The sequence below is a fragment of the Mustela erminea genome, chromosome 7, assembly GCF_009829155.1.
Source record: "Mustela erminea isolate mMusErm1 chromosome 7, mMusErm1.Pri, whole genome shotgun sequence".
NCBI lineage: Eukaryota > Metazoa > Chordata > Mammalia > Carnivora > Mustelidae > Mustela > Mustela erminea.
In genome coordinates, this window is record NC_045620.1 from 87270027 (window position 1) to 87288213 (window position 18187).

An 18187-nucleotide genomic window follows, 5' to 3' on the forward strand; every position below is an offset into this window, starting at 1 on the left:
CTACATACCATTCTACTTCCTGACTCTATGAATTTGCCTATTTACTTCATATATGTGGAATCATATAATATTTGTTTTTTTGTGTGTGTTATTTCACTTAACATGATGTTTTCAAGATTCACCCACATTGTAGCATGAATCAATTCTTCATTCCTCTCCTGTCCCCTCCCTTTTTTACTATGGTGAAATACACATAATATTTACTATCTTCATTATTTTGCAGTGTAAAATTCAGTGAATTAAGCTCATTCACATTATTATGCAACCATCACCACGTGGATTCTTTTCGTCTTGCAAAACTGAAACTCAGTACCCATTAAACAGTCACTCCGCCTTCCCTTAATCCTCTAGCCACCGGCAACCACCCTTTCTGTCTCTTTGCTTTGGACTACTCTTGGTACTTCATGTAAGTAGAATTATACAGTATTTGTCTTTTTGTGAACAGCTTATTTCACTTAGCATGATGTCCTCAAGTTTCATCCATATTGTGTCATATGCCATAATTTCCTCCCTTTTGGAGGCTGACTTATATCCCATCGATTGAATGCATTTTGTTTACCCTTCCATCTACTGATGCATCCTTGGGTGGTTTCCACCTTTTGCCTATTGTAAATAATGCTGCCATGAACATAGTTGCACAAATAGTTATTTGAGACCCTGCTTTCAACAATCCTGGGTGTATATCCAGAAGTGAGATTGTTCATCCTACGATGATTCTATTTGTTAACTTTTGAAGAACTGTCATACTGTCTTCCGCAGTGGCTGTCTCCTTCTACATCCCCACCATCAGCACACCAGGGGTCCAATGTCTCCACATCCTCACTAACACTTAGACTTCATTATTTTTTTTTAAAGATGAAAAATATTCTCATGTATGTATATACCACATTAAGAAAAAAAGGTTCATCACTTGATAGACATTTGTTTCCATCTTTTGGCTATTGTGAATAATACTGCTACAAGCACTGGTGTACAAGTTTACGAGTTTCTTTCTTTTTTTAAGTGAAATTTCTGGATCATAGGGTAATTCTACATTTAACTGCTTGAGAAATCTAGACTTTTCAAGGAGATCCGTGCTCTTTTAAGTTGGCCCTGGTCATCCTAGCCTTCTGATCAGATGTGGGTGGGCGGGGGGCTCCTCCCTCTTTCCGGCATCCACACGGTCCCCATGCCCTCACTTCATTGCTTTCAGGGAAGCAGTTCTCTGAGACTCTTTTACACAGAGGTGCAAGCTGCTGAGATGAAGCTGACCCGGGTGTGCAGCTGGGCTTGCCCGAGGAAGCGAGGCTTAGGTCGGTCCCGGCGTCTCTTGCGAGGGCGGTGCTGTGGGCGAGAGGGGAGGCCCCTCCGGGTTCTTTGAAATCCCACCAGCTAAGCGGGCCGTGTCCGCCCTCTCTAGCGGCCGGAGCTGACCAGGTGAGCTGGTCCACAAGTCCTGTGCCCCGGGGCGGGCACAGCGGGCGGGTGGTACTCCTTGCTGGGTTCCGCGCTGAGCCCTGCTTTGAGCGCCAGCGCCCCCGATTCTGCCCGCGGCATCGTTCCGGACCCTGAGCGCGGGGAGCGCGCGCTGCTTGGGGCCCGGCTCCCTCCGGCGTGTCCTCCAGCTGCCTCCTCTGCGTCCCCGCCACTCTGGCCCGGGCCGGACTCCGGGGTCCGCAGCCGCGCGCCTGCCCAGAGACCCTAACGTGCCCAGCCCCGCCCTGCCTCCCGCTGCTACCTCCCCGGAGCAGGGACCCCATTACGTCCGGGAGCCCTGCGTACTCTGCCCGAGCACGCCTCTCCTAATCAGCTGGCGGTGCCCAGGGCGCCCCGCGGCCACCGGGGGCGGGGACCGCCAGTGCGGGGCGGGCCCGGGCTAGGGGTGGCCCTGCCTCGGGGCCCGCGTTCCGAGGATCTGCGGCGGCGGCGGGAGCGCAACTCCAGCCGGAGTCGGGAGTGAGCCCAGAGAAGAGGAGGAAGAGAGGGGACCGGTCGGGTCCCCGCGGGCCTCTGGGAGCAGCGGTTCGTGTCCCCGGGCCCGGGGAGAGAGCCGCGACCTCGTCCGTCCGCCGGAATGCCGCAGGTACCGAGCGCGCACTCGCGGAGAGATGCTCCGAGGACCCCTCGCGGCACTGGAGGCCGCCGGGTGCAGGGGCTTCTGAGCGCAGAGGAAGCTTTTCAACAGACTTGCTTTCGCGCTCATTTCCTCGCGGGATCCGGCCTCCCCGTTCCTCTGCCCTTGAAGTAGCCTCCGCGACTCGGTGGAAAAAGCTGGAAGCCCCAGAGGGCTTCTCAGCCGGGGCTGCAGAGAGGCTTCCAGTGATTTGCAGGGGCTGGCCAGGGTCGAGCGCTGAAGGACAGGGCCCCGGCGCACCCTGGGTGGGAACGGAATGGGGTTGCTCTTTGAGGTAAGAGCACAGGAGAAGAGATCGCAGGACAATTTCTCCCGGAGTTCTAAATCTCCCAACACCACTCCCTCCCGCCCCCATGCCCCAAGAAGTTTTTATTACTCTTTTGTTTTTAAAACCTGACTTGGAGCCGTCCAGGTAGCATGCTTGGAGAGTACCCCTGGGGGGTAGGCGTGCTTCGGAGAGACACGGGGACTGCCGGGGATGAAGACTGTCCCACCAGAATTGCAGCTGTACCTGTGTGCCCCCCGGGACTTAGCCCCCTCTGACCAGTCAGCTCTCGGTTGTGCTCACACCTGACGGGGCAAAGGGCAGGGACTGAGAGGGACAGAACTGATGGCTCAGTTCTGATGGCACATTTCTCAGAAATGTGAGAAAAATGGCGGTGAGGAGTTGGAGGAGAGAGACCGGTGGTGGCTGGGTCTCATTGGGGAGCCGAGAGGTCCCCCAAAGACAGGCTCTGGAGATCTCACCACTAAGGATTATGGACAGCAAGCTTTTCCAGAGTACAGGAACAGCTAGGTGTCTCCCACACCCAGGAACCTCAGGCTTTCCATGCTTGCCTGCCCTCTCCAGTGTTCCCGACATTTGCGGTTGTCTCTGGACCCCAGCTCCCTTACATCCCAGCAACCTGGTTTGATGTTTCAGGCTTTGGGCAGGAATGGGACTGCATAAAGAAGGCAGGGGTTCCTCTTGGTTTTGGGTCCCCAGCAGGGCAACTAACCCTCCTCCCACCCGCCCCCCAATATGTGCTAAGTGGTGCAGTCATCTGGGTCAGGATTCCCCTCCCCTTCCTTGTGGCTGACTGAGGAGGCCTGAGCACTCAATAGTAATTCTTTGCAGTCCTAGGGTGTCACACCCTTCCTCTCTAGGGAGCTCCGTGCTTTACAGATGTTATTGATCTGCTGCCTGGAGGATGTTGAAACTCCTGAGTGTTAAAGCTATTTACCGCAGGACACACAACCAGTCAAGGAAGGATTTTGCTCCAGAGCCCACTTTCTAAGTCACTCAGGGATTTAGGCTGTGATTTCAACCCCGCAGCCTCTGCCTGGGGACCTGCCTTGGCAAATGCTGTGCCTGACTACTAGAGTCACAGCGGACTTGCATGTGGGGACAGGAAACCCAGGGAGAAGAGGGTAAGGGGGCTGCTAGATAGGTTCTGGGATCTTAGAGCTGTGTTCTGCCAGAGGAAGGGGACCAGCTCAGGGGAGCAGACAGGGTTGTCTCATATGCAGCTGATGGATGATAGTCAGAATAATTCCTTTGAAGCCACAGAACTGTACAATTTCACATAGACTAAGTTCAAGCTGTTAGGAGGGGGAGTAGAGTTTGGAGAAGGTCACTTTCATTCTCTTTAGCTTCCCCACACTTAGCTTTGATCCTTGAGCAAAATTGCAGCATTTCAGATCATCAGTGGAAACGAAGTAAACTGAACCAATATCCGGTTTTCTCTACAGCAATGCAGTCTTCCCTGTATGAGTGGGTACGTGGTTTTCATTCATTTGTTTTCTCTCCCTGGTTCTTTTATTTCCACTCCATCACTCAATGTTCCTTCTGAGCAGGTGGCTAATGGGTCTGCTGGGGTTACAGGATGGTTTTAAATTTGGCCAGTTCCACTCATATGTGTAGCCAACTATTTGTATGTCTCTCAAAGGCTTAGAATGGAGCTCGGATACTGTACCCCAAGGATGCTGGCAGATATACTCTGACTCATTAAAGGAGAAGTGAGTGTAAGCAGAGAGGGGAGAAGACATCAGCTGCCCACACATCACCTCAGAGGAATTCTAAGCAGTGTTGTTTAGAGTACCACTTGGCCAGATGGAGATCACCACAGGGGTCATGGATGAGAATGCCACCAACACCTCCACCGACTTCCTTTCTGTGCTTGCCTCCCACGGGGCCCAAGCTGCTCCGTTCCCATTCAACTTCAGCTATGGTGACTATGATATGCCTTTGGATGAAGATGAGGATGTGACCAATTCCCGTACTTTCTTTGCTGCCAAGATTGTCATTGGTATGGCCCTCGTGGGCATCATGCTTGTCTGTGGCATGGGCAACTTCGTCTTCATTGCTGCTCTGGCCCGCTACAAGAAACTGCGCAACCTTACCAACCTGCTCATCGCCAACCTGGCCATCTCTGATTTCCTGGTGGCCATCGTCTGCTGCCCCTTTGAGATGGATTACTATGTGGTGCGCCAGCTGTCCTGGGAGCATGGCCATGTCATGTGCGCCTCTGTCAACTACCTGCGTACTGTCTCTCTCTATGTCTCCACCAATGCCCTGCTGGCCATCGCCATCGACAGGTGAGTAAGGGGGCATAGAGACAATAGGAAAGGGGCATTGGAATTGTCCCTTCCTTTACAGGAGCTGTGGACTGATGAGAGAGATCTTTATTTCCCGTCCGTGTGGATGCATGGGGGTGGGGGTGGAGTTCAAATGTGGGCCCATTGACTGAATAGTAAGGAGTGTCCTAGTTTTCCAGCTGTGGGCAGACAGAGATAGGAGAGCTCCCTAGAGTTGAGCGGTGGGAAGGCGTTTGATCCCTCTGCTGTGGACATGCTCTTAGACGTATCTGCTCAAGGTCTAGAGGTCCACAAGTAAGAGGAAGTGTGGAGGGACCAATTCAAGTTGCAGGCAGGTACCTCTTGAGTCAACTTGGAGAGTTGAGGGAGATTTTCTCAAAATAAAAGCACACTTCCCCCAACCCAGCACCAGTTGATTTTAAAATAAGATTGATGATTTGTTTTAAACAACATAGAAAAAAAAAAGAAAGAAAGAAAGAAAAGAAAGCAAAAAAGGTAGCATACTTTTACATAACATACTTATACTTCTTTTTTTTGGTTGCATTAATCAGTTTGCTCCTTTCCATACATTTGCCTGCAATGGTATAGAAGACCTGCTTCCAGTGATGGGAAATCAAAGCAGTAAGAGCCGTCTATGCAAATCTTTCTTCTGTTGTGTTTGGTCTTCTCATTTAAGACAATCACTTGTGCTAAAGAACCAGGGTGGTTTTTGTTCCCACAGGACAATCTTTGCAAGCCCCTCTCCCCAAAGTTTACTCTCATTTACAAAGCACCTTAGTACAGTCCAGAGGGTCAGGGCCTCCGTGTACTAGGATCTGAACAGTCTGTCTCTCTCCCTGAACCCAGAGAGCCTGGAGCCCAGACACCCTCCCAGTTTCGTGGCCTCAGGGCTCTGGGGGAGTTTAGCCTGCCCCTCGCCATCAGGACATCCCAGGGCAGTGTTCCGGGGAAGAGTACAGCAGATGGAACCTGTTTTCTGAACCCAAAGGCAGAACACCCAAACATTGGATAACCTGGAAACAGGCCACTACCAGAACAGGGGCTCAAACCCTGTTCTCAAGAAGAAGCCTGGCTTTAAAAGCATTAAGGGTTGGGGTTTTGTCTCCCTTGTCCTGGAAGAATGGCAGGGAGTTCACCTCTTAAGCAGCCCCGGCTCTGTCACCTGTGGAAAGAAGATGCTCAGAGTCATCATCCCTGAAGAGAGCTACGTTGGCCACAGTCCTCCACAGGAATCCTGGAGCTTCTTGGCATTTCAGCCATCCAGGAGCAGACCCTGGGTGAATCAGGAAGGGGACAGTCAAGTGGAGTATCTGCCCCTTAGCCCCTTTCAGGGCTGTCAAGGAGGGACTCCAGGAACCTTGTCTCTGGCCTTTCTGAAAACAGAGGCTGAAAGCATAGAGGGTCCTTTCCTGCAGTTTCACTCCAGGAGGACATCTTTGCAGACAGCGTGCTCTCAGCCACTTGAAGTGGGTAGGTTGATGCCTGCTTTGGGGCAGGCTCCTGATCCCTGGACAAGATCCTTTTGAGGTTGTAGGGACCCACTTGTCTGAAGGGGGTCACACTGCAGGAAGGAGTGGCTTCAAGGGTGACAGAGGCCAGGATAAGTTAAGGGGCATCGGGTTATCCTGAACACATAGGACATGATATCTGCGTCACCCAGTCCACCTCCATCTACTGCTTTTTTTCACATTCGTACCCTACTTTTATACCAGTCTGAAATCCTGCAGGCATTTCTCTTGCAGTGCGAGTTTCTGTAATATAATTTAGATACAATAAGAAGAGAACATGCTTTGCTTCGTGGGACTGCTAGCGTTTACAGTGGGGTTGTGATTAGAGACTTGAGGCCAAACACTGGAGGAAAGCGCTGTTGCCTACCTAGGCCATCCAGGGGTCTTGGTCAATGAACTTGGCTGCTCCAAGGTGTGAAGTTCCTTTACTGATGTTTGTGATCTTTGCTTCGAGGTATTTGTATGTGTTTTTACCCTCCAGTTTCAGTTTCGTGGGACAGGACCTCATTGATTTTTGTGTGGCCATGTGTGTTGTTCAGGATTTGATCAGGGGTTTTTGTGTGGCCATGTGTGTTGTTCAGGATTTGATGAGGTTCTATTTGGTTAATTTGGGGCAAATCACATGTATCTCTATATAACAAATACATTCCAGTTATAAAAATGCCTTTATTTTTGTTTAATGAAATTGGAGGAGTCGTGTTAGTGGTTATTCTGACAGGAGTCAAACCCCCACTGCTGTGGTATTAGCAGCCGGCCCCATGAGAGTTCTTAAAGATCTCTCTGCCTTGGTTTTCTTATGGGTACAATGGGAGTAATAGTAAGACCTAAGGATTGGTTGCCTTGAAAATGAAAGCAAGTAATATATGTAATTGTTTGGAACAAGGCTTAAACGGGAGAAAGCAGCCAATTAACAGTGGCTCTTATAATTCCTTAAAGTATAAATCCTTATAAATATTATAAATCCTTATAATTATAAATTATAATTATAAATCCTTATAAATTATAAATTTATAAATCCTGAAATTCCTTAAATTAACCCTTCCAGGAACAACAATGAAACAAAACCAAGTAAACTAATGAACATTTTCTATTGAAGTGATTCATTTTCATTGAAATGATTGTTTTCAAAAGAAGATAATGCAAGGTTTCTAAGAAATGCAGTTGTGAAGCTGTAGTGGAACGGAACGAACTGCTTACGTTCTAGCTCCGGCTTCTGTGGTTGGTGCCATGGCTCTGCCAGACATCTACAGTAGCAAGGCTCCCTTGTCACAGCCGCTTTCCTCCTTTCTCCAGCAAGCCTTTGCTTTACAGGAGGGGTCAGTGTTCACCCTTCCCCACCTCCCCACCTACACCCTGTTCACTTCGGCTAGGGCTCCTTCGCTCAGTGTCTCTTGGCTCAGCGGGGCTGCCACTGCTCCTCTCCTCACAGCCCTTGCTAAACGCTCCTTCATTCAAACAACGCATTGTTGTAGAGAAGCTACGATGTGACAGAGACCTGTCCAAGCACTGGGGATACAACAGTGCAGGAGAAAAAAACAGCTCCTCGATTTAGTGGAGCTTTTACCGAGAGATAACAATCAGGCAAATAAACAGAGGTAATTTCAGAAATGTTCTGAACAAAAAAGACAGACATTGAAAGTGACGGAGGGTGGTTGCTGCTCCAGGTACCTCGTCAGGAAAATGTCCCTGAGGAGAAGGCCTTTGAAGGGAACTTTGAAAAATAAATAAATAAATAAATAAATAAATAAAGCCAGTCTTGCGAAGATTGGGAAAACTCATTCCACACAAAGGACATTATCAGTGCAAAGGTCCCAAGACAGGAACAAACATGAAGGGTTCTAAGAACAGAGAAAAGGCTCCTGTGGCCTGAGGGAAGAAAGCCAGGCTGCAGCTAAATTAATCTTCCCTCTCCTACACATCTCCCCTCTCTTACTCAAAAGACCTTTACGAACTCCATTGTCTACAAAATATAGCTCAAATCCCTTCGCCTTTTATTATGATTATTGAGTCCCAGAGGGCTTCTCAGTCTCAGGCTAGGTAAACACATGGATGTCCTGTTTTCTAAAAGAGGTTGCAATCTTTTTGAGAACTGGCACGATGGCTTTGTACATCTCTATTCATTCAGTTGCTGAGAGGGAAGTTTTACCAAAGTCCTAGGTGCTCAGAATTCACTGTCAGCAAAAAGTTACAAAAGAAGTAAGACTGAGTTCTGGAGGAGCTTACTGTCAGGGGGAGGGGTGGGACCAGGTGAACTAACACTTAGTAAAAGTAAAGGATAAATTCTAAATGCAGTTTACGGAAGGGTGACATCATTGTGTATTAGCGTAGTCAAACGGGAGGAGGAGGAGGACTTTTAAATGGCCTTCAACAAATGAGTCAGTAAAGGACAGGAGAGGTTTTCCACGAGGGTAGTGCATTTTTTGCAAAAGACGAGGTGGGGATGCTTGAGGTATGAGGTCCCTTGGGGAGGTCTGTGGGATCCTGGGGGGCAAGGAACAGAAGCAAAGTCGAGATCAGAAAGGATAGGTTCATATTCCAGAAGACCGAGGTATAGGTAGTCAGACCTGATGGAGCAGGAAGCTGAAAAAGATCATCAGCGGAATCTGTCCTCCAAGTTCTGGGTTCCCTATTGGGTGTGAAGACACCTGCACTGGCCTTGATGTGTAATCCATAGATCCCAGAGCATGTGGGGCACTGGGGAATTCTCTCTTCTTTACCCAGAATCCCGGGGGAAATGGCCAGCCAGCCTGCCCACTGACCTCCCTTCTCTTCTGTCTGCATGGGGCCAGCTAAGGCTTGAGTACCTATCCTAGGTCTCAGGATGCACAGATGCTCCCCAGTGAGCTCACTGATGGGGCTGACTGGCCCAAAGAGCAGGTTCTGAATTCCCTGATGATCTCCGGAATGGCCTAGAAGCTGCTGCGACCACCATTTCCATGGTTTGATCTGGGGGACGGGGTCCTGGGTGGGGATAGAGGGAGCCCAAATACTCTTTGCTTAATCACTCAGCCTACATCATCAACAATCCCTGCCTGGATGTTTCTTTGTCCAGCAGCCTTCATTCTTTGTTCTCTGTGAAAGGTTGGTTCTAAGCGAATCTGGACCTGAGCCATTATATTGGTAGACACATAGGTCAAGCCAAGGGGATATGCATAAGAAGAGAAAAGTAGCTGCCGGTTGCCCAACTCCTTGGCACATCAATAGCTAAAAACCAACTGTGTTGGAGAGAAAAGAGAAAAAAAAGGTGCTAAGATTCTGCTAGGATGCTAGGAGGGTAGGAAGAAGGAGTATGGCTTGCTCCAGTGGGAAAGGGAGGGGACAAGTGGCTTATTGGAGACCCAGATGGACTTGGAGCAAGATATGAATGGGTCTGCATCATGCTTCTGTCGCCGTCTAGCTGTGTGGTCTTTGGCAGGTATTTAACTTCACCGAATCTCAGTTTGCTCATCGGTGAAATGGTCATCTTGGTTCTCTTACCTATTCAATAGACTTGGGGATACGTAATAAGAAAGTGGACTTAAGAATGCTCTGTAATGGGGCTCCTGGGTGACTCAGTGGGTTAAACCTCTGCCTTCGGATCAGGTCATGGTCTCAGGGTCCTGGGATCGAGTCCTTCATCGGGCTCTCTACTCAGCAGGGAGCCTGCTTCCCCCTTTCTCTGCCTGCCTCTCTGCCTACTTGTGATCTCTTTCTCTGTCAAATAAATAAATAAATAAATAAAATCTTAAAAGAAGAAGAAGAAGAATGCTCTGTAAATTGTAAGCTGCTTTACAAACACAAGCAAGTGTTACTGTGCTAGAGCTCTGGAATTCTGATCCCAGCAGAGCCAAAGCCGCTGGCAATCCGTGAAACAGTTTAATGATTTTCCTTTTGGTAAATAGATTTGGAGGACCTCTTGCATAGCCCATGCTAACCCTGGGGATGGAGTCGGGGTGAATGCCCAGAGAGCCAGGATGGGATGAACATCTGATGGGGAGTCACAGGTTACCCTGAAGATTAATTTTGACATGAAGATAAATAGATCCAATAAAATAGAAGGTAGCAGAGAACCTGAAAACAAACTATTTGCCAATAAAAGGTTAAAAAAATTGCTACATATACAGAATAGCTCAGAAAAAAATACATTTTATGTTGCCGACCATTTCTTGTAAATTTGAAGCTTATGGTTGTTTATGCGCAGTTGAAGCTTATGGTCTGAGGACCCTGATGGGGTCCCGCAGGACCAGCCAAGAGGGTTCCTGGCTGCACGCAGGGCAGAAAGCAAACATGAGCCAGCACGAAGGGAGAGCCGTTTATTGAAGGTTTAAGGAGAGTGCAGGGACAGACAGAGTGGGAGACTCAGAAAGGAAAGGAGGGAATCTCTCTTTTGTTTGAGGTCTGGAGTTTTTTAGTGGGAACTGTGGTCTAGTATATGTGTCCTCTCAGGCATCCAGGACCTGGTTAGAACAAAGACCAGGGCCCAGGGGTTCTACAATATGCATCTGATGGCTTCATCGGGTCATTCTCACCGGGTCCTTCCTTAGGAGATACCTATTCTAAAAAAATCATTGACTTCTTATCCCTTCCAAGGAGGATATATACTTTTTGAGTTGTGAGGCATGTGTAAAATGGGGGTGTGGTTCCTAGCAAGAATAGAAACAGGAAAAGGAGCAAAAAGGCAGATTTTTATGGCATCCTAGAGTTTCCCTCTCTCACAGTGTCTAACTGGAGTTTCGCAGTATCTCTGTGAGGTTGGCGAGGCAGGTGATATTACCATGTTACAGAGGAGCAAACTGAGCCCACTAAGGGCAAAGAAAAGTGCCTCAAATTCATATAACAAGTTTGTGGCCAAGCTGGAATTAGATTCTTGGTCTTCAGACTCCTCTTCTGCTCGTTCATCGAAAAAAAACACTCTGATCTTGAAACACCATAAAGACTTAGGATGTTGCCATTGAGAGAGGAAGGAATAGAATTATCTAGTGAAAATTCATATAGTAAACAAGTATGGAAATATTCTTCGACAGAATAATCAACAGAACATGGGGCAGATAAAGAGAGAGAGAGTGAGTGAGAGCAAAGGTGCCAAACTCTTAGACTTTGTTATGAGTCTGAGTGAGTTTCGTGCACTCATTAGAGTGGGAGCTCTGCAGGCTTTATGAAGGGCTGTATGTGTGCATTGACAGGAGCGTTGCCAATACCCTATAGATAGTCCCATTCCACCCTTCAGCGCTCGGAAGACTGGCAAGAGTGACAGGGACTGTTGTCGGTGGCCAAGCACGCCGAACAGCCAGCTGGGCGTACAGAGGGTGGACCCAACCCATCCAACTGCATCTGTCATCTCTGGAAGAGAGCGGGAATCTCACTCCAGCGAACTCTCCAAATGACCCTCAGTGGGGTTGGCTGCCTGTGTTTGGGGGAAGAGGGACACAAACAGCAGGAACATAATCAGGAAAAAAAAACCATAGGAATGAACTTCTTCTTCCAATCAAAATCCCAAGAACGATGACCTCAAAGAGATTTGTTTCAAAGGAAATAGACTCGGTCAGGCTTTCCTTCAGGCTTCTCTCACATTTGCTCTTGGCTCTACCTGGAATAAGCCAGGACACGTGAGAATGTGTTTATTTCCAAAGTTGCTTAGCCATTCCCTCCCACTTCACTCTCCATCTTTCTCGTTCTTCAACTTCTACTCCCTGCCAGACACAGAAAGTCTTCCAGGAAACCGGAGCTCTCTGGGAAGGAGGCTTTCATACCACACGAATGACTCACCTCCCCCAGAAAGTGCTCTCTCTCCCTTCCTGGACCACTATGGCAACAGCAGTGTGGTTTTTTGCAAAAGGGCAAAAGCAATATCTTTTACTGTCTGGTGCTTTGTGGTTTAAAAAAAAAAAAAATTCAATGTATATTCTTGATTGATTTTTCACATCAGCCATGAGATAGGGCTAAATGTTTTCTATCAAGGGTCCTGTGGTATATGACCTTGAGAGAGTCACTCATCTGTCTCCAGGTTCCGTTTTTTACACCTGGAACATAAGGAACATGGTCACATGCTCTTCCTTCACCTTTGCAAACAGAGCAGTATTTTTAAAAATGTGGAATAAAGACCAAACATTGTCCACTGCTTCCACTGGAAAGGGCGAGTTCTCCTGACAACTCTTTGTAATTATCAGGCCCTTTTACCTCTAAACAGTGGGGTAATTAGGATGGAATGGCCCTGGAAACAGGAAGGACCTGGGAATAGTGCCAGACCAGAAACCAACGGAAGGCTTTACTACTACATTTAATAACAGTTACCCTTTATTGCAGATATATCATATTTAAAACTGTGCCAAAAAAATTGCATATACTTTGGCACAAACAAGCAACCTTAATTTTGTAGGTAAGAAAACTGAGATTCGGAGAGATGAAACAAAACCTGCCTGAGCTTGCAATAGCCAGTAAGGGGCGGAACTGTGGTTTGCACTTCAGCCTGCTTCTCCTGAGAGCCCACACAGCTGTTTATCCTGCACAAGTGCAACTTCTGTTGTTGCCGAAACAGTACCATCACCCAGAAATTCCCGCTGGCAGTGGTTGACCCTATTTCTGTTCTTGGTCTAGATATCTGGCCATCGTCCACCCGCTGAGACCCAGGATGAAGTATCAAACAGCCACTGGCTTGATTGCCTTGGTGTGGATGGTGTCCATCCTCATCGCCATCCCTTCTGCCTACTTCACCACCGAAACGGTCCTCATCATCGTCAAGAGCCAAGAGAAGATCTTCTGTGGCCAGATCTGGCCGGTGGACCAGCAGATCTACTACAAGTCCTACTTCCTCTTCATCTTTGGCGTCGAGTTCGTGGGCCCCGTGGTCACCATGACCCTGTGCTACGCCAGGATCTCCCGCGAGCTGTGGTTCAAGGCGGTGCCAGGCTTCCAGACGGAGCAGATCCGAAAGCGCCTGCGCTGCCGCCGGAAGACCGTGCTCATGCTCATGGGCGTCCTCAGCGCCTACGTGCTGTGCTGGGCACCCTTCTACGGCTTCACCATCGTGCGCGACTTCTTCCCCGCCGTGTTTGTCAAGGAGAAGCACTACCTCACCGCCTTCTACGTCGTCGAGTGCATCGCCATGAGCAACAGCATGATCAACACTCTGTGCTTTGTGACCGTCAAGAACAACACCGTCAAGTACTTCAAGAAGATCATGCTGCTCCATTGGAAGTCTTCCTACAATGGGAGTAAGTCCAGCGCAGACCTTGATCTTAAAACCACAGGGGTACCGGCCACCGAGGAGGTGGACTGCATCAGACTGAAATAACCTGATGGACCTTTCAAAGTTTAAACAAAGACCTTTGCGACACCGACCGGTGTCCTGGGATACAAACCATCAACCAAGAACACTTGGTTTGCTGCAGAGGGCAGAGTGCATGGACGAGGGTGCGAACACCGTGCTCAAGGAACTCAGCATTTCTAAACCTGATGTGACTAGATACCAGCACCAGTGGCCAACACTCACTGAAAGTCTCGTTTGTGCAGAGTAAGCACTGGTGAAACTTATGTATGTTGACAACATTTAATTGGCAAAAAGAAATAAGGATTAAGCCAAGAAAAATATTGGGGCATAGAGAGCCTGAAATGAGAGGCTCTTCGGAGGGGAACCCAAGTAGGCATCTAGGACTGTGGTACATGTGGTACATGTGGTACATGTGGTACATGTGGTACATGTGTTTGTGGGATGGTCTATCTGACCATCTCAGCTACTCATCAGGTACTGACGTAGCCCATCTCTAGGATTGTCCCTAGGCTTGAGTTCACTCCTAACGCTTGTGGGATTGGAGCAAGAATACAAAACAGGCTCCTACTTCTTTATTCTCATCCCTTTATTCTCATCTCTGTTCCTGACTTTCACTGGAAGGAACCTTACATGCATGCACATGGACACCACAATATGCATGGGCAAGTTCTGTGCAAACCCTCTTCCCCAGCACTGATCCATGGCTACCCCTTGGGCTTATGGCTGTGCCCATACATAGTGAGACTCATTTTCAGGAGAAGCCACACAGACCCTAGAAGCCATTTGGTCAAGGTATTAAGGGGTTCCGGGTATCTTGACTTGTCCCAGGGAAGGCTTAGGCTCAGGATGAATATGTTCTCTTGGCTCCATGGACTTCTCATCCCATAGAGAGAAGTGCAAATGGCAGACCTCTGAAAGCCTGTACAGCTCAGGTCAGGAGCTCAGATTTTCTGGGTCAAAGGATGATACTGCTTCTACCTCTCAGTTATACTGGCTTGGACCAGTTAGGCTTCTTCTTAAGTCCTCCTTTTCCTTCTCTTGTATCCGTGCTTGTGAAACATAGAATCTCTGAAAGTAGACACAACAACTCATGTATATGGCTGTCCACCATTTTCCATTTCCACCAGCTCTGACCCTCATTGTCACGATTTGAGAGCAAGATGTGTTTGTCACGAGTGCCCAAAGTCCATCACAGTTATTAATCCTTTGGATTAAGACTTATTTTTCTTTTAAAATGGATATACCCTTGGGACAGATTACCTGCCATATTTCTACTCCTCAGTGTAAATGAAGCTTTGTGATCTAGTGGCAGATGGTGAAGGTTGGTGGTACAGCCCTGGGCACCCAAGAAAGATGGGGACATACAAATGGGTGGTCGGTGCCTGATGAGATTCAGTGACTCCACAGACTTATGGAGGGCTCATCCTACTTTCTAACGCAACTTCATTGTTCAGAGTTTCAAATTTTGGAATTTGAACTCATGGAACCAGAAGATCTGATCCAGCCTCAGCTCTGTCCCCTGTGTGACCCTTGGTAAAGCTTCTCAAGGGGACAAAGATAATACCTGTGATAGCTCCTGATAAGAGGATTGTGAAGAATCAATGAGATAATATGTGGGTAAACTCTTCAGCCACATGAGTCATCAAAGGAATGGACGAATAACTGTGTGTAACATGCCTGACAAGGAAAAACTTGTCACCTTGGCTTATGTATCTAGAAATTTTACCATCTCCCACTTTTTATTAATCATTGTGTGAATTAGTCCTTTACCTCTTTTAGCCGTGTTATATGTGTTACGTTCTTAACACATGCTGGTACAACAAGGCAGTGAAATTTGGTGGTAAAAGTGTAACAGGAAGTAGTAGAGTGTCTCCAGTCAGAAGATGAGCTCAGGGTTTTAGGAATTTCAGAATCAGACTATCTTTGAAATCATGGAAGTGTTGGCCATGTTCCTGTGCCTTTTCCCAGCCAGCATGAATCTGGGCAATGTGATACTGTATCTCAATCTTTTTTTACTGTCATGAGTATGTGTACCTAAAGAGTAGATGTGTTCTTTTCCTCTCAAATAATTCTAGAATAACACATTTCTAAGGCTATTTAATTGACACTCGTATGGCGTTTCCTCCCCAAATATAGTCAACTCTTTATTTTTGGCAGCAAAGTTTATTTTTTTAATAGTTACTTTATTTCCCTGGAAGACCCATTCAGAAACTCATTTATTTCTTCCTATTAGCCATCCAGCAGACTTATTCTACAGTGTAATGGGAATACTCTCAGAGAATAAAAACTGATCAAACTATTAGCCCAAATCCAACATACCTTGGAAGGTAATTATTATTTCTTATAAAATTACATGTTACATTCTAAAATTGGGAAAGTTAGCTTTGAACCAAAAAATAATAACAGGACATAATTATTTGTTGTTCTGTTCACCTTTTCCATTAGAAATTCTAAGCAAGAATCGATGGTTAAATAGGAGATTTTTATGTGACAACCAAACTTCTTTTTGCTTTTCAGCCTAGAACGTATCAACTTTTCACTTGCTGAGCCGTCTGTAATATTTTTAGATGTTGTGTCTGCTTGTGAATTTACAGTGAATGAAAGTGTTGTGTTGTGATCAAACAAAATAAAAAAAAGGTACATATATAATCACGGACCATAGTGTGCCTGTAATTTTCACCCCTCTTTCCCACCCCCTTCTCAGTTACGGTGTGGTGCTGCTTTCAGTGAGCACTGAATAGAGGTTGATTCCATGATCACAGCAATTGTGAGAACAGTACTAACTCATACCCCTTTTGCCTTCAAACCTTTCTTCTCTGTCCTATGAAATCCTAAGAGATTTCACTGATTTAGGTCTTCTTCCTATAAGTCTGCTCTGGTAAAACCATTAATGCTTTTTAACATATGAATGCCAAGACTTGAAATCTGAGGACCTGTTTATGCCTGTTACATAAGCTAAGGCTAACCCTTTGAATAGGCTTAATGTCTGTGCATGGGAGAAACTGACCAGGAGATGAACCTAAGATTCTACACCAGGTTCAGATGAGTGGCTGACTCACTGAACTGAGTAGTAGCCTGCCCAGCTGATGTTCTTTCCAAAAACTGGAGGTGAGCCCGACAAGGTGACACTGGTGATTATGTGTTCTGTTGCTGTTCTCTAGGTACTTTGAATATGCAAAGAGATGTGCATGTTGTCATAAACAGAAGGATAAAGATGTGATTTTACAAAATCAAACCATTTCCTTAACCAAAGTAGAAGAGAAGGGCAGATTTACAACAAATCTTCTGGAAATTTTGCCTAATGATTACACATTTTAAAAATAATTTTTTTAAGACACTAAAACTGGGTGGCTCAGTCAGTTAAGCATCTGCCTTCAGCTCAGGTCATGATCTCAGGGTCCTGGGATCGAGTCCCCTATTGGGCACCCTGCTCAGCGGGGAGCCTGCTTCTGCCTCTCCCCCTGCCTCTCCCTCTGCTGTGCTCTCTCTCTCTCTTTTCCTCTCTCTCTTTCAAATAAATAAAATCTTAAAAAAAAAAAAAGACACTAAAACATGGCAAGGTGGTCATCACCATGGCAAGACTTCAAGCGTGAAACAAGTTCCATGCTTACAAAAAAGAATGCTAAAGAATTTGTGAGATGGCCAGAAAATTCTAAGTATGAATCCTGTTTCTTGAAACATCTGATACGCTTTGGAATGTATCCACAAAGAATGAGTCCAGTTCTTCTACCTAGGGTGTTAGTGAGAACATTAAATTCATCAAATTCCTTTTATGGTTGGTGAAACTGAAACCCAGAATGGAGAAGAGGGGTTCATAACTGGTCTCATAACTGGTCACCAGGACAGCCAGGATTAGATGCCAAGATCCCCAAAGCTTGGTGCAGGATTTTTCTACCCCAGCCTTCATGGATGCAGGAAGCATCAATTTCGGAAGGGAAGGAACTTTTCCAAGAATCCTTGAGGTGACTAGTCAGCTTCAGTAGGACCCTCTCTGGAGACCCTTAAGGAGTTAAGCAGAAACATTCCTGGTTCTTTTGCAAGCCAAATTTAATTCATCTTACTCCCAGGAGCTCACAGCACAGCCAGGGAGATCAGGAGGTTTTAAGGGAAGAACTGCTGAAGACTGTTTACCGCTGCTCTTTCTTCACATGGCCCAACTTAGGGTGCCTAGGAATAGAAAAGGAAATATACCAGGCTGCTCACGCGCGCAGCCGCCCTGCCCTAGCAAAGCAGAAGCGAGAAAGGAGCCATGCTTTTTCTGAATGCCCACACTAGAGGGCGGGCCTCTGCGTTCAGGGTTCCTTGGCATCAGAACCTACCTCCTGCCGCTGCCCGCGAGGACGGAGATGCGGAAGCATTCTGGATGAGACGGGACTTTAACTGGACAAGTGGAGTGCAGAGAAGCAAGAGGGGGAATGCTCTGCAGAAGAGAAATGTCTCATTCACCTGCTCCTGGAAACAGAAATGGACTTTTTCTGGGTTGGGGTTGGGGATGGGGGTAGATTTCTCACAGAATGAAGAGATTGCCATCCCTGAACAGGTAACCAAAAAAACGGAAAAACACAGGGACCTAAGGAGAGACAGAAACCAGCCTCCAGAAACAGGTCTGTATGATGGGGTGAGGGGACGCTGCTCACAATGGGAAGACACTCAGTGGAGGACTAGGGAAGGGGAAGCTGGCAGACACAAATGTGGCTGATGGAACACTTAACAGCCAGGACCATCGACCGTGGGTGCAGGAGG

General features: G+C 47.2%; 1 protein-coding gene across 4 annotated transcripts; it reads left to right on the forward strand.

The window, feature by feature from the left end:
- Nucleotides 1–362: 362 nt before the first annotated feature.
- Nucleotides 363–16093, forward strand: PROKR1 (prokineticin receptor 1). Of its 4 annotated transcripts, XM_032352309.1 has the most exons (4): nt 1497–2062; nt 3845–3870; nt 4042–4690; nt 12772–16093. In XM_032352309.1, the coding sequence occupies exons 3-4, from the start codon at nt 4206–4208 to the stop codon at nt 13466–13468; spliced, it is 1182 nt and encodes a 393-aa protein (XP_032208200.1). In that variant the 5' UTR covers nt 1497–2062; nt 3845–3870; nt 4042–4205; the 3' UTR covers nt 13469–16093. The 4 variants fall into 4 exon arrangements, with proteins under 4 accessions (XP_032208201.1, XP_032208199.1, XP_032208200.1 ...); XM_032352310.1 differs by lacking the exons at nt 1497–2062; nt 3845–3870 and adding an exon at nt 363–406; XM_032352308.1 differs by lacking the exons at nt 1497–2062; nt 3845–3870 and adding an exon at nt 1239–1416.
- Nucleotides 16094–18187: the final 2094 nt, after the last annotated feature.

What these genes read in the sequence shown, in the direction of transcription:
- PROKR1 (XM_032352310.1), top strand. Translation starts at nt 4,206, where the DNA reads ATGGAGATCACCACAGGGGTCATGGATGAGAATGCCACCAACACCTCC. An exon ending in CTGGCCATCGCCATCGACAG is followed by an intron (nt 4,691 to 12,771) that starts GTGAGTAAGGGG and finishes TTCTTGGTCTAG; the next exon opens with ATATCTGGCCATCGTCCACC.